This window comes from Lottia gigantea, assembly GCF_000327385.1.
Source record: "Lottia gigantea unplaced genomic scaffold LOTGIsca_38, whole genome shotgun sequence".
NCBI classification, from domain to species: Eukaryota; Metazoa; Mollusca; class Gastropoda; family Lottiidae; genus Lottia; species Lottia gigantea.
Window position 1 is genome coordinate 1,832,219 of NW_008709295.1, and position 16,958 is coordinate 1,849,176.

At 34.9% G+C, this 16,958-nt stretch overlaps 1 protein-coding gene across 1 annotated transcript; it reads right to left on the reverse strand.

Moving 5' to 3' along the window:
- Window positions 1–419: 419 nt before the first annotated feature.
- On the reverse strand, window positions 420–992 carry LOTGIDRAFT_163216 (hypothetical protein; the record flags this gene model as incomplete). Its single annotated transcript, XM_009059279.1, has 2 exons — window positions 420–847; window positions 896–992. The coding sequence occupies 2 exons, from the start codon at window positions 990–992 to the stop codon at window positions 420–422; spliced, it is 525 nt and encodes a 174-aa protein (XP_009057527.1).
- Between the last annotated feature and the right edge of the window lie 15,966 nt (window positions 993–16,958).

Sequence of the window (16,958 nt, forward strand, 5' to 3'; positions counted from 1 at the left end):
CGGCTCAAGTTAACTACAGTTTGGCCTAGCGGTGGCCTCTCAGTATTTTTATCCCCAGTAATTAGTTTAAAGACTTACTCGATGCTTGAAGCTGGTGTATCCAAAACAAATAAATGCTGTTTGCTGTTTCTGGAGACCAATGAAGATTATCAACTGTTTCGAATTCTTCTTCGTAGGGTGGTAAGATTGTTGCGCTGTTGATACTGGACTCCATCATCATGTTGTTGAGGGTGCTGAGGTTCTGTTGTGCTTTCTTCGAGATTTTATTTGAAATGGGTATACATGTGAAGAGGATCTTGGAGTTTGGGAAGGTTTTGTTGGCTGTGGTGATTAATTTCTGGGCTTGGTTAAAGGAGGTCTTTGGTATCTGATCACGGTTGTTGAGGCCTACATGAAGAATAATGGTAGTAGGTTTGGGATCATGGTCGTATGATTCCAGGATTGACTGTATTGTGATGGATTTGGGCACCGGGGTAAGAATGTATTTCGGTGTCTGAACTGGTTTTGGTAATTCGGTTCAGGTTAGATGATCCAATTATTAAGGTTGATTTCTTTAGAGCAGGTAGTTTCCATAATGATTTGTCCTTGGTTTGGTGATAATACGGTTTGGTAGCGGATATAATGGTCGTCGACGGTGTGATTGGTACTGGTTTGGTAGTTGTTAGAATTGTAGCATTGGGAACGGACTGGGATCTGGTTCGAGGAGGGGAAGGTCTGGATACATGTCTCGACTTGGATGGAGACTGAGGGGTGGTTTGCTGGTCCAAAAACGCACAGAAGGAAGAAAGGTTGGCGGATCCTGGATCACGTGGTGAAGATTCAGATGGTGTGGAAGGGGAAGACGAGTCTGAAAGTGAAAAGAGAAGGGGTGTGCCCTCTCTACGAGAGCGTTTACCTATGTCTGCTGGACTAGGGGTAGGTGAACTTCGGGCTCGTTTAGGGGTTTGGTTCGGCAGCGTGGTAGCTCTAGATGGTGCAGGTGTAGTGTCCATTTCGGTTGGTAGAGATATGGTTACTCTGGTTTTTGTTTTGTTGATTGTTTGGTAGAATTTGGAAATTACAGCTTGAGTGAGACGTTTTCCATAGGAGCGACGGGCCCAGGACAGGGCATGAGAAACGATGCGGTCGACGGCAGGTGATGATAAAGACTTGGTACGAATGGTGGTCAGCTTCTCTTGGAGTGTGGTTTGGTAATGGTCGATCAGGACCTGCGTAACCTTACAGAGCCATGTCCGATTGAGGGATCTAATATTCGTGTCGACAGCTGATGTTTTCATTGCTGGACGGATAAAACTATCCAACTCAGAGACTTTGCGTTTGAAGGTAAACGCTGGTTGGCCTTGCTGTTGAAGGGTAAGGATTGCCAAATGATGGAGGCACTGCAAAACTTGGAAGAACACCTTCACAAAGGGTTCTTCCTCCTTATGAGTGGGGACTGGTTGGCGTCGGTGGGCTGGTAGTCGTTTTGACGACTTCGATTGTTTCGTTACGGTACGTCCATGATTCGGATGTTTTTAGCTTCCCCCCCGTTACGGAATACTACAATTTTAGTTTTTTGGGTGTTAACAACTAAAGCATTGTTATCACAGTATTTTACTAGGGTATTAATAGTTTCCTGTAGATCTTCCGGGGTTTCACTTAATAATACCGTATCATCGGCGTACATAATTAGGAACAAGTTAATATCATGTATTTGTAGAGATTTACAGTTACCTTTGATTAATTCAGATTCAATATCCAACACATAAAATGAATACAATATTGGAGATAAGGATTCCCCTTGCATCAACCCTTTTACACATGAAAAATAGTCCGAGAACGCTCCATTGTAGTTAACTCTAGATTTTAATTTAGAATACATGGATATAATAAGAGTTATAAAATTTCCAGTTATCCCTGATCGGATAAGTTTTTGCCATAATCGGACATGTTTGACGCTATCAAATGCAGCAGAAAAATCTAAAAAACATGCATAAAGTCTCTTGCGATTTTTAAGATACTTGAGGATGACATTATGCAAAGCAAATATTGCGTCCCTAGTTCCAAGCTTTTCACGAAAACCAAAAAATGAGTCGGGAAGGACTTTACACTTGTTATCAAAGTTAGCTAGTCTTCTATTCAGAGTCGAGGTGAAAAGCTTACCTAAATGACTTAACAATGTAATACCCCTATAATTTTAGCATCATTAGAATCCCCCTTCTTGTATAAGGGTATGATGTTCCCCATTGCCCACTGATCTGGGTAATCTCCCTTGATCAAAATGTTATTAAATATAATAGTAAGTAGTGGTATAAATAAACTTGAGTACTCTATAAAATACTCATTGATAAATTCGTCACATCCTGCTGCTTTATCACGTTTTAAATTTTTGATTGCATTTGATATTTCTTGTTCAGTTATTTCACTATTTAATTCATGAAAGTCATAACTTTCAGTAATATCTATTTGATGTGTTTCTGTGTCCGATTCAGTGCCAATTAAATTTTTGAAATGTTCACAAAAGTCATTCATGTTTAGATTTGTTTTTGGATGTTTACCACGTTTGCGGAATTTTTTATAAAATAGTTTTGGATTATGTCTCCTTGTATATTCAATGAGGTTACCTTCATAAGAGAGATATTCTCTTTTCAATCTTCGTTCTAACTTTTTGTACTTATTTTTAAATTCGGCCAATTTTATTCTATTAGTTCGATCCTTACACTTATTAAACTCCACTAAGCTTTTCTTATATAGTTGGTATGATTCTACACATTCATCTGTAAACCAAGGACGGTTTGTTACTTTCGTAATTTTAGTGTTTTCGCACGTTTCGCAATGTTTTTTGGTGGAAACTTTTCTTGAACAGTATTCGTCAAAAATTCATCGAAATCTTGCATTTAAATGTTCAATTACAACCGATGAAGATCTACCTTCATTTCAACACTGGAAAAATCGTCTGCTTCACAAGTGGATCCCATCTAACCTTCGTCACGTGATTAACAGTACAGTTACATGTTACTTTGTTTGTGGTTTGATTGAAGGGTAAATCTACCGTTAAAGGTGCATGATCGGAGTACTCATTAAAATTTTCCACGCAGAAATCTTTGAATATCGATTCACTGTCCTTGTCGAATTAACTCGAGTGTCATTTTGATGACGAAGATATTAAAAATATATTCAACTTTTAAAGATGTCTATTAACAATATCAGATATCAATGTTTTCAGTATAAATATGTTTATGATATTATATTTACTAACACAAAACTACTAAAAATATCTAAGAAGGAAAGCTCCTTACGTACGTTCTGCTCCTCTCATGTTGAAAGCCTTAATCATCTATTTATATTTTGTATTTACACCCAAAAAATTTGGAGTTTGGCTATATCTCATCTTAAAACTTTGAACATTGATTTTAACCCTAAAAACGCGGATATTCATCTAGGAGTATATAAAGACATTTTTAAAAATGAAAATACTGTGATAAATTTGACAATAATATTAACAAAATATTTTCTGTATAAATGTAAACTAAGAGAGACACAACCCAATTGTAACGAATATATTAATTTTTTGAAACATAGTATAGAAATTGAATGTAAAATAAATAAATTTTAGTTTATATAAAAGTATGTATTTCCTCACATATATTTATAAATATTGAATATTAGTAACATATTTCGTTTTAAAAAAATATCTTACTACTGATTACTTAGTATGCATATGTACACTTTTATTATTACTACTATTATTGTTTGTTTACAACTTATTATGTAATATTGTATGTGCTTATGTTGTAGATTTCATAAATAAACTATAAAAAAAAAAAACCAAAAAACCAAAAAAAAAAAACCATATCATTTGATTCTATAAATATTCGTTTTAACCATTTTTGATTAGATTCGAAACAAATACGATAATTCCACCATGTTTGCGTTTTTTTCTACATGTAATAAAAGTCTTATGCGGGGGCAAAAATGAATTTAAAAAAAAAAATGATGTCCCAGTTTGTCTGCAATTGTAGTACACGTAACACTTTAGTCCTCATTTGGTCGTCCTCAATTGTCATTCTAGGTATGAAAAACCTTAAATATGATTAGAAGGCCGTAAGGTACAATCGGAACAGCACATTAGTTAAAGGGTGTCTTATTATAGTTGCTATAATAGGTCTCTACCTGTATTATAAATTGGTGACCTCACATTGAGGTAAAAATACATAGACCTAATATAGTATTCTGTACAAGTCAGAACTTTCTAATTTCTTATCCGAATTTAATTAAACTTGCTAGGTATGTGTAAACTCCAGGCACTTTTGGATATTTGCATTTAGAGATGCAGAAAAGTATTTATATCAATGTAATTGCAATAGACCATCTTCGTATGTACCTGAAGGTCGTAACCCGCCCTGCATCAGTACTGTTATTAGAACAGTTGCAGGGCATTCGTAAGCGAACGCCCTGCTTTGTTTTCGAATTGATTTTTTTGTTTATTTTGTTTTCGCTCTGGCTATTTTTTTTTTCTTCACTCCGGGAGCTCAGTTCTCGGAAACAGCAACAGGTATGGAAAAACGGATTTCGCCACACTTTCTAGCTCGTGGCTAACTGCGTACTGAATGTAAAAAGAAAATTTTCTGAGCAACATGAAGCGACGTTAGCAACAAACAGAAAGTGGGCTCTAGTGGGCGTAATTATCGACCTATTTTGCTCGGGTTTCCTTTATTCTACTTCTTATAACAATGGACACATGGCAGTTGAAAAAAATTGATTTTCGCAAATTAGATCGATACTTTTTTTGTCGAAATTAATCGAAATATGCTATTTCGGTTGCTATTTGTCGGACAGATTTGAAACTTATACAGTGTAGACAGCCAGCATGGTGGAATAAAAAACGCATTCAAAATTTTTGCATCACTTCCGGTTTCGAAGTTCGTACTTCCGGTGACGTCACTTCCAGTGGAATTGAGTTATGCCCAAACTAACATATGCATGATATTAGTGTCATTAATACAAACCTATTAAACTAAAAAAATTCTTACGGAAGTAATAATAAGGCCGCCATTTTAGTTTGCCTCATTTTGCGAAAATTCCTATTCAGAAGCCATTTTTTATCCGATTTGTGTAATTTTTGTGTCAAACGATACTATAAATGTTTGTCTATAATTCGTGGGAAGCAAAATTTTGATTTTCGGTTTTGCCTTTTTTATACGAACGGCTGTTTTTTTTTCAAAGTTTGAAGGCGTATATCTCGTGACCTTGACCTTTGATGACCTTCATATTAACTGTGATGATAATTTGTGACCTTGTCTATCTGATGACCTTTTGACCTTTGGGGTCAGACAACTCTTTCCCGTTTTATATTTGTTTTATATGACTGTTTATGTCCAGATGTGGTATATAAATAAGCTCTAGGATGGATTGAATCATACTATACTGTAAGTTGACCTTACAGAAGCACATTAAAGGGATACCCCCACTTATTTTACCAACTTTCTTATTTCTTATCCGATTTTCATCAAACTTGGAATGTATGTGTATAATCAAATTCTAAATTTGATGGAATTATCGAATTTGCGCAGTACGCATGCGCATTACCAACTTTCTTATTTTTTATCCAATTTTCATCAAACTTGGTATGTATGTGTATATTCCAACTATAAATTCAATGGAAATAACCAATATTTGTTGTGCGCATGCGCATTACCAATTTTCTTATTTCTTATCCGAATTTAATCAAACTTGGTCTTTATTAATTGACAAACATTCTTTTATTCCTAGTCAATATACATTAACTCTAGGCACTTTTGGATATTTGAATTTAGAGATGCAGAAAAGTATTTACATCAATGTAATTGCAATAGACTATCTTCGTATGTACCCGAATGTCGTAACACGCTCTGCATCAGTACTGTTATTAGAACACTTCTGGTTTTTTCTTTTCGTCTACGGCAGGCCGGTTTTCTCGGCAACGGCAACAGGTACGGGGAAAACGGACTTTATGGCGTTTTGTAACTCGTGGCTAATCACAGTTTAAATGTAAAACGAACATTTTCTGAGCAACATTACTCAAAGTTGCAACAAACGGAAAATGGACTCTAGGGCGTGTTTATCAACCGATTTTGATCGGGTTTTCTGCATCGTATTTCTTGTAACAAAAAACAAATGATAGTAGTTGAAAATTTTCGATTTCCGAAAATTCGTTCTTTTTTTTGCCGTAATTAATCGGAAAATACTATTTCGGTTGTTATTTGGTGGATTGACTTGAAACTTACATGGTGAAGACTGCCAGCATAGTGGAATAAATGCACACATTCAAAAAAATTTTTTATCACTTCTGGTTTCGATGTTAGTACTTCCGGTGGTATCACTTCCGGTAAAATTGAGTTGCGTCCAAAATAACATATGCATTATAGTACCAGCCTTAATAAAAATTTCTTAAACAAAAAAAAATCCCACCGGAAGTAACACGTATGCCGCCATTTTGGTTTGCCTCATTTTGCAGAAATTGCTATTCAGAGGCCATTTATCATTCGATTTGCGTAACTTTTGTGTCATACAATACGTTTAATGTCTGTCTACAAAAAATGGGAAGCATAATTTTGATTTTAGGTTTTGCCTCTTTTGTACGACCGGATGATTTTTTCAAAGGTTGAAGGCTTATAACTCATGACCTTGACCTTTGATGACCTTTATATTGACCATGGTGATAAAGGCTGTCCTTGACCTTCTCATGACCTTTTGAGCTTTGGGGACAAACAACAACTTCTGATTTTATAGGGGTCTAAATATGGTCATTTTTGCAGTGCTGTATCTCAAACCCTAATTGATTTAACGCCATACCACTTTCAGATTATTAATGCACTTAATAAATGGTTTCAATTCATGTGGCATTTGATGATGTCAAAGTCACATTAACGGAAATTTTGCAATTTCCTTAAAACTTTGAACGCGTCTATCAAAAGAATTTGGCCTCGGATGACGTTGATATTTACATTAATGTTTACTATTGACTTCAGCTTTTACATGATGCTAATATTTTTTGTGTCCGACACGTGGTTTCGGTTTTATGGGTGTCACTGAAAGTTGAGTCTGCATATTTAAAGCGTCCTCACATGTGCCCTATTAGAGGTAGAGCAATAATTCTGTCGGATTCAAAATGCTGAGATCCTGCGCTTTCCAATGATATATAACATGCATGCCTTACATGTAAATTCAAAACCCCATTCACTTAACATGGGGTTATTATTAGATAAATCGACTAATTAGATTAACCAGGGGCCTTATTCTCGATAACTTAAATCTCTTAAAATCAGTTGTAAGTTAAAATTTTGGCCTAAGATATGTTAAGTCGTATTCACTAAACCTATTTACGACGTAATTTTAACTTAAAACGATTTTAACTTAAAACACCATTTACCCTGCTTAAAACTAAAATCGAAACAAAATGGCGGCCAAACAAGTAATGATAAAAACAAATTAAAACGATTTGGATGTAGTTTTGGGGAAGAGAAATTGGCCTTAATTGTTCTCATTATTAATAGTATAGCCGGGGTGAGGAAATGACTTGTGGAATGGGAAATGGGGAGCCATGGGCCTTGACAATGCCTAGCTAGATATCTTGACAAACTATTTTTTTCCATGTGACTACATTTTTTTATAAGGACACAATACATAGATAAAATGACAGTTGCTAACTAACAGTCCACTTGGTAATTGTTGCCTCTTTTGCACAATTTAGAATTCGAGTCTTTTTTTATGGTAAGTCTATCTAAGTTTTAATTGGCAGGCCTAACTAGACCTAACCTAAACTAGTGAATTGATCACAGAAACTCTTTTTGAGGTGGCATCCATGAAAAGATAAATAATAAATTCAAATTGAGAAAATATATTTTTGGCTTACTTACATTAGGCCTCAAAGATCAGTGTTGTAGGCTATATTTTAGCATACATGTATGTAGATCTAGGTCTATATTAATTTTCTTAGTCTAGCCTAGGCCAATTTCACTTTAAGCAACTCAATTTGTTGTTTTGAACTCTGTTTTTATCTACATAACAGTCTCTTGGCCTATGAACGGTCCCTTACTTTCTATCAATTAACCTACGGAAGGCCATTATTATGTCTAAGCGGTATCGTTATCAGTATGATTCTATACGAGCCTTGACAAGTCAAGTCAAATTTAGTAGACTAAAATTAACTTAGTGCCAAGAGGTCAACTTGACTCCACAATCGAAAGCGACTCTAATCTAATCATACTAACGTCGCGCAATCTGCAAGCAAGTCAAGGATTCGAGAGTCAAATGATTTTTTTACGAATTTACTCAAGCAATAATTACCGATTTGTGTTTGTTGACATCAGGGATTCTTCACTCTACACTCTACTACTCTCTCACTCACGCTGTCTCGGTGTCGCCGGTCCGTTGTTTCCTCACGCTTCATAATTAATGGAATCCATCAGTAACATCAGTTATCAGTTTGTAGTTTTAGTAGTAGGGTGAATTAAGAAGATAAAAGTGTACTTGGATATGTCAGCATTTAAGGTCATCCACGCACATTAATAATGTAAGAAATTCATTAAAATCCCTTCGACGTCTCTTTGTTTTCATGTGGGACAAAATGGCGGCTTGACGGCAGACTGACCTTGTGTCTTTACAGACGACGATTTGATTTGTTGGATATATTACGACGTCATACCTTGATTGACAGGTCGGGACTATCTATCACTAAAATCAATTTTAGTTAAAATTGACTAAAATCAAATTTTAAATTAAAACTTATTTTGAAGAATACCCCTTTATTTAAGTTAAAATCGAATTTTAACTAAAATCAATTTTAGTGATTGTAAGTTAAGCCGTCGAGAATAAGGCCCCTGGCTGTCAACCCCAATAGAAATCAAAGTTTAAGTTGTTTTAAAGACACCCTTCCTTTTACATTCCTTTGATATGTTTTATGTCCAGTTGCGGTATATAAATAAGCTCTAGGGTGGATTGAACTTATCAATACTGTAAGTTTAGCTTACAGAAGCACATTAAAGGGATACCTCCACTTAATTTCCCAACTTTCTTATTTCTTATCCGATTTTCATCAAACGTGGAATGTATGTGTATAATCAAATTCTTCATTTGATGGAATTATCGAATTTGCGTAGTGCGCATGCGCATTACCAACTTTCTTATTTCTTATCTGATTTTCATCAAACTTGGCATGTATGTAAGTAACAAAGGACATATGATAGCAGTTGAAAATTTTCGATTTAATCGAAAAATATTATTTCGGCTGTTATTTTGCGGATTGACTTGAAACTTACATGGTCTAGACTGACAGCATAGTGGAATAAAAAGCACACATTCAAAATTTTTTTATCACTTCTGGTTTCGATGTGAGTACTTCCGGTGGTATCACTTCTGGTGAAATTGAGTTATGTCAAAAATAACATATGAATGATATTACCAGCCTTAATGCAAACTTATTACACTAAAAAAAATTGCACCGGAAGTAACATTTAGACCTCCATTTTGGTTTGCCTCATTTTGCAGAAATTGCTATTCAGAGGCCATTTTTTATCTGATTTGCGTAATTTTTGTGTCATACGATACGTTTAATGTCTATCTACAATCCTTAGGAAGCATAATTTTGATTTTCGGTTTTGCCTTTTCTGTACGACCTGATGTTTTTTTTCAAAGTTTGAAGGCTTATAACTCATGACCTTGACCTTTGATGACCTTTATATTGACCATGGTGATAAAGGCTGTCCTTGACCTTCTCATGACCTTTTGACCTTTGGGGTCAAACAACAGCTTTGGATTTTATAGGGGTCTAAATATGGTCACTTTGGCATATTTAGGATGACGTTGATATTTACATTAATAATTTAATTACTATTGACTTCAGCTTTTACATGATGTTAATTTTTTTTATGTCCAACACGTGGTTCCGGTTGTATGTGTGTCACTGAAAGTGGAGTTTGCATCTTTAAAGTGTCCTAACATGTGCCCTATTAGAGATAGAGCAATAATTCTTTCGGATTCATAATGCTGAGATCTTGAGCTTTCCAGTGATATATAACATGTATGCCTTACATGCAAATTCGAAAACCCATTCACTTAACACGGGACTATTATTAGATAAATCGGCTAATTAGATTAACCTGGCTGTCAACCCCAATAGAAATCAAAGTTTAAGTTGTTTTAAAGATACCCTTCCTTTTACATTTCTTTAATATGACTGTTTTTGTCCTCCTTAAGCTCTAGTGTGGATTGAACTTACCGATTCTGTAAGTTGAGCTTACAAAAGCACATTAAAGGGATACACCCACTTAATTTACCAACTTTCTTATTTCTTATCCGATTTTCATCAAACTTGGAATGTATGTGTATAATCGAATTCTATATTTGATAGAATTATCGAATTTGCATAGTGCGCATGCGCATTACCAACTTTCTTATTTCTTATCCGATTTTCATCAAACTTGGAATGTATGTGTACAATCAAATTCTTAATTTGATGGAATTATCGAATTTGCGCAGTGCGCATGCGCATAACCAACTTTCTTATTTCTTATCCGATTTTTATCAAACTTGGTATGTATGTGTATAATCCAATTCTAAATTTGATGGAATATTAATTTTTTGTTGTGCGCATGCGCATTACCAACTTTCTTATTTCTTATTTGAATTTCACCAAACTTCATATGTATGTGTATAATCCAATTCTAAATTTGATGGAAATATTAAATTTTTGTTGTGCGCATGCGTATTATCAACTTTCTTATTTCTTATCCGAATTTAATCAAACTCGCTAGATATGTGTATAATCCAATTATAAATTAGATGGAAATATCGAATTTTTGTTGTGCGCATGCACATTGCCAAATTTCTTATTTCTTATCCGGATTTCATCAAACTTGGTCTTTATTAATTGACAAACATTCTTTTATTCCTAGTCAATATACTTTAAACTCCACGCAGTTTTGGACATTTGCATTTAGAGATGCAGAAAAGTATTTACATCAATGTAATTGCAATAGACCATCTTCGTATGTACCTGAATGTCGTAACACGCCCTGCATCAGTACTGTTATTAGGACAGTTCTAGTTTTTTTTCGTCTTGGCAGGCCGGTTTTATCTGCAACGGCAACAGGTACGGGAAAACGGACTTCATGGCGTTTTGTAACTCGTGGCTATTCACAGTTTAAATGTAAAACGAACATTTTCTGAGCAACATTACGTAAAGTTGCAACAAACGGAAAATGGACTCTAGAGGGCGTGTTTATCAACCGATTTTGATCGGGTTTTCTGCATCGTATTTCTTGTAACTAAGGACAAATGATAGTAGTTGAAAATTTTCGATTTTCGAAAATTCGTTCTTCACTTTTCTTTGCCGTAATTAATCGGAAAATATTATTTCTGTTGTTATTTGGTGGATTGACTTGAAACTTACATGGTGTAGACTGTCAGCATAGTGGAATAAAAGCATACATTCAAATAAATTTCATCACTTCCGGTTTCGATGTGAGTACTTCCGGTGGTATCACTTCCGGTAAAATTGAGTTGCGTCCAAAAAACATATGCATTATAGTTCCAGCCTTAATAAAAACTTGTTAAACTAAAAAAAATCGCACCGGAAGTAACACGTATGCTGCCATTTTGGTTTGCCTCATTTTGCAGAAATTGCTATTCAGAGGCCATTTATCATTCGATTTGCGTAATTTTTGTGTCATACAATACGTTTAATGTCTGTCTACAAAAAATGGGAAGCATAATTTTGATTTTAGGTTTTGCCTCTTTTGTACGACCGGATGTTTTTTTCAAAGTTTGAAGGCTTATAACTCATGACCTTGACCTTTGATGACCTTTATATTGGCATTTGATGATGTCAAAGTCACATTAACGGCAATTTCCTTAAAACTTTGAACGCGTCTATCAAAAGAATTTGGCCTCGGATGACGTTGATATTTACATTAATGTTTACTATTGACTTCAGCTTTTACATGATGCTAATTTTTTTTGTGTCCGACACGTGGTTTCGGTTTTATGGGTGTCACTGAAAGTTGAGTCTGCATCTTTAAAGCGTCCTCACATGAGCCCTATTAGAGGTAGAGCAATAATTCTGTCGGATTCAAAATGCTGAGATCCTGCACTTTCCAATGATATATAACATGCATGCCTTACATACAAATTCAAAACCCCATTCACTTAACATGGGGTTATTATTAGATAAATCGACTAATTAGATTAACCAGGGGCCTTATTCTCGATAACTTAAATCTCTTAAAATCAGTTGTAAGTTAAAATTTTGGCTTAAGATATGTTAAGTCGTATTCTCTAAACCTATTTACAACGTGACTTTAACTTAAAACGATTTTAACTTAAAACACCATTAACCCTGCTTTAAACTAAAATCGAAACAAAATGGCGGCCAAACAAGTGATGATAAAAACAAATTAATACGATTTGGATGTAGTTTTGGGGAAGAGAAATTGGCCTTAATTGTTCTCATTATTAATAGTATAGCCGGGGTGAGGAAATTACTTGTGGAATGGGAAATGGGGAGCCATGGGCCTTGACAATGCCTAGCTAGATATCTTGACAAACTATTTTTTTCCATGTGAATACATTTTTTCATAAGGACACAATACATAGATAACATGACAGTAGCTAACTAACAGTCCATAAATCGTTTTTCACTTGGTAATTGTTGCCTCTTTTGCACAATTTCGAATTCGAGTCTTTTTTATGGTTAGTCTATCTAAGTTTTAATTGGTAGGCCTAACTAGACCTTACCTAAACTAGTGGATTGATCACAGAAACTCTTTTTAAGTTGAGGTGGCATCCCTGAAAAGATAAATAATAAATAATATATTTTTGGCTTACTTACATTAGGCCTCAAAGATCAGTGTTGTAGGCTATATTTTAGCATACATGTATGTAGATCTAGGTCTATATTAATTTTCTTAGTCTAGCCTAGGCCAATTTCACTTTAAGCAACTCAATTTGTTGTGTTGAACTCTGTTTTTATCTACATAACAGTCTCTTGCCCTATGAACGGTCCCTTACTTTCTATCAATTAACCTATGGAAGGCCATTATTATGTCTAAGCGGTATCGTTATCAGTAAGATTCTATACGAGCCTTGACAAGTCAAGTCAAATTTAGTAGACTAAAATTAACTAAGTGCCAAGAGGTCAACTTGACTCCACAATCGAAAACGACTCTAATCTAATCATACTAACGTCGCGCAATCTGCATGTCACAAAAGCAAGTCAAGGATTCGAGAGTCAAATGATTTTTTTACGAATTTACTCAAGCAATAATTACCGATTTGTGTTTGTTGACATAAGGGATTCTCCACTCTACACTCTACTCTCTCACTCACGCTGTCTCGGAGTCGCCGGTCCCTTGTTTCCTCACGCTTCATAATTAATGGAATCCATCAGTAACATCAGTTATCAGTTTGTAGTTTTAGTAGTAGGGTGAATTAAGAAGATAAAAGTGTGCTTGGATATGTCAGCATTTAAGGTCATCCACGCACATTAATAATGTAAGAAATTCATTAAAATCCCTTCGACGTCTCTTTGTTTTCATGTGGGACAAAATGGCGGCTTGACGGCAGACTGACCTTGTGTCTTTACAGACGACGATTTGATTGGTTGGATATATTACGACGTCATACCTTGATTGACAGGTCGGGACTATCTATCACTAAAATTAATTTTAGTTAAAATTTACTAAAATCAAATTTTAAATTGAAACTCATTTTGAAGAATACCCCTTTATTTAAGTTAAAATCGAATTTTAACTTAAATCAATTTTAGTGATTGTAAGTTAAGCCGTCGAGAATAAGGCCCCTGGCTGTCAACCCCAATAGAAATCAAAGTTTAAGTTGTTTTAAAGACACCCTTCCTTTTACATTCCTTTGATATGTTTTATGTCCAGTTGCGGTATATAAATAAGCTCTAGGGTGGATTGAACTTATCAATACTGTAAGTTTAGCTTACAGAAGCACATTAAAGGGATACCTCCACTTAATTTCCCAACTTTCTTATTTCTTATCCGATTTTCATCAAACGTGGAATGTATGTGTATAATCAAATTCTTAATTTGATGGAATTATCGAATTTGCGTAGTGCGCATGCGCATTACCAACTTTCTTATTTCTTATCTGATTTTCATCAAACTTGGAATGTATGTGTACAATCAAATTCTTAATTTGATGGAATTATCGAATTTGCGTAGTGCGCATGCGCATTACCAACTTTCTTATTTCTTATCTGATTTTCATCAAACTTGGCATGTATGTCTATCAATCAGTTCTAAATTTGATGGAAATATTGAATTTTTGTTGTGCGCATGCGCATTACCAACTTTCTTATTTCTTTTTCGAATTTCACCAAACTTGGTATGTATGTGTATAATCCAATTCTAAATTTGATGGAAATATTGAATTTTTGTTGTGCGCATGCGCATTATCAACTTTCTAATGTCTTATCCGAATTTAATCAAAATTGCTAGGTATGTGTATAATCCAATTATAAATTAGATAGAAATATTTGTTGTGAGCATCCGCATTGCCTAATTTCTTATTTCTGATACGGATTTCATAAAAATTGGTCAAACAAACATTCTTTTATTCCTAGTCAATATACTTTGAACTCCAGGAACCTTTGCATGTTTGCATTTAGAGATGCAGAAAAGTATTTACATCAATGTAATTGCAATAGACCATCTTCGTATGTACCTGAATGTCGTAACACGCCCTGCATCAGTACTGTTATCAGTTCAAGTTTTTTTTTTCGTCCAGCACAGGCCGGTTTTCTCGGAAACGGCATCAGGTACGGGAAAACGGACTTCGTTGCGTTTTGTAACTTGTGCATAATTTTGATTTTCGGTTTTGCCTTTTTTGTACGACCAGATGTTTTTTCTTCAAGGTTTGAAGGCTTATAACTCATGACCTTGACCTTTGATGACCTTTATATTGACCATGGTGATAAAGACTGTCATTGACCTTCTCATGATCTTTTGACCTTTGGGGTCAAACAACAGCTTTGGATTTTATAGGGTCTAAATATGGTCAATTTGGCATATTTGCAGTGCTGTATCTCAAACCCTAATTGATTTAGCACCCTACTACCTTCAGTTTATTAATGCACTTAATAAATGGTTTCATTTCATGTGGCATTTGATGATTGTCACATTAACGGAAATGTTGCAATTTCCTTAAAACTTTGAACGCGTCTATCAAAAGAACTTGGCCTCGGATGACGTTGATATTTACATTAATACATTAAAGAAATTGCAATAGACCATCTTCGTATGTACCTGAATGTCGTAACCCGCCCTGCATCAGTACTGTCATTAGAACAGTTCTAGTTTGTTTTTTTTTTCTTCATCCCGAGAGCTTAGTTCTCGGAAACGGTAACGGGTACGGCAAAACGGATTTCATCATGTTTTCTAACTTGTGGAGAATTGTGGAATGAATGTAAAACGAAATTTTCAGAGCAACATGAAGCGACGTTAGCAACAAACGGAAAATCGCCTCTGGAGGGCATGTTTGTCAACCGATTTTGATCGGGTTTCTTTCATTGTATTTCTTGTAACAAGGGCAAATGATAGCAGTTAAAAATTTTCGATTTTCGAAAATTCGTTGCATACTTTTTTTTGCCGAAATTAATCGAAAAATACTATTTCGGTTGTTATTTGGCGGATTGACTTGAAACTTACATGGTGTAGACCGCCAGCAAAGTGATATAAAAACACACATTCAAAATTTTTTCATTACTTCCGGTTTCGATGTTAGTACTTCCGGTGGCGTCACTTCCGGTGGAATTGATTTATGTCAAAAGTAACATATGCATTATAGTACCAGCCTTAATAAAAACTTGTTAAACTAAAAAAAATCGCACCGGAAGTAACACGTAGGCCGCCATTTTGGTTTGCCTTATTTTGCAGAAATTGCTATTCAGAGGCCATTTATCATTTGATTTGCGTAACTTTTGTGTCATACAATACGTTTAATGTCTGTCTACAAAAAATGGGAAGCATAATTTTTATTTTCGGTTTTGCCTTTTTTGTACGACCTAATTTTTTTTTCAAAGTTTGAAGACTTATAACTCATGACCTTGACCTTTGATGACATTTATATTGACCATGGTGATAAAGCTGTCCTTGACCTTCTCATGACTTTTTGACCTTCGGGGACAAACAACAACTTCTGATTTTATAGGGGTCTAAATATGGTCAATTTGGCATTTTTGCAGTGCTGTATCTCAAACCCTAATTGATTTAGCGCCATACCACTTTCAGATTATTAATGCACTTAATAAATGGTTTCAATTAATGTGGCATTTGATGATGTCAAAGTCACATTAACGGAAATGTTGCAATTTCCTTAAAACTTTGAACGCGTCTATCAAAAGAACTTGGCCTCGGATGACGTTGATATTTACATTAATGTTTACTATTGACTTCAGCTTTTACATGATGCTAATATTTTTTGTGTCCGACACGTGGTTAAGGTTTTATGGGTGTCACTGAAAGTTGAGTCTGCATCTTTAAAGCCTCCTCACATGTGCCCTATTAGAGGTAGAGCAATAATTTTTTCGGATTCAAAATGCTGAGATCCTGCACTTTCCAATGATATATAACATGCATGCCTTACATACAAATTAAAAACCCCATTCACTTAACATGGGATTATTATTATTATTAGATAAATCGACTAATTAGATTAACCTGGCTGTCAACCCCAATAGAAATCAAATTTTAAGTTGTTTTAAAGATACCCTTCCTTTCACATGTTTTATGTCCAGTGTGGTATATAAATAAGCTCTAGGGTGGATTGAACTTATCAATACTGCAAGTTTAGCTCACAGAAGCACATTAAAGGGATACCCCCACTTAATTTACCAACTTTCTTATTTCTTATCCGATTTTCATCAAACTTGGAATGTATGTGTATAATCAAATTCTAAATTATCGAATTTGCATAGT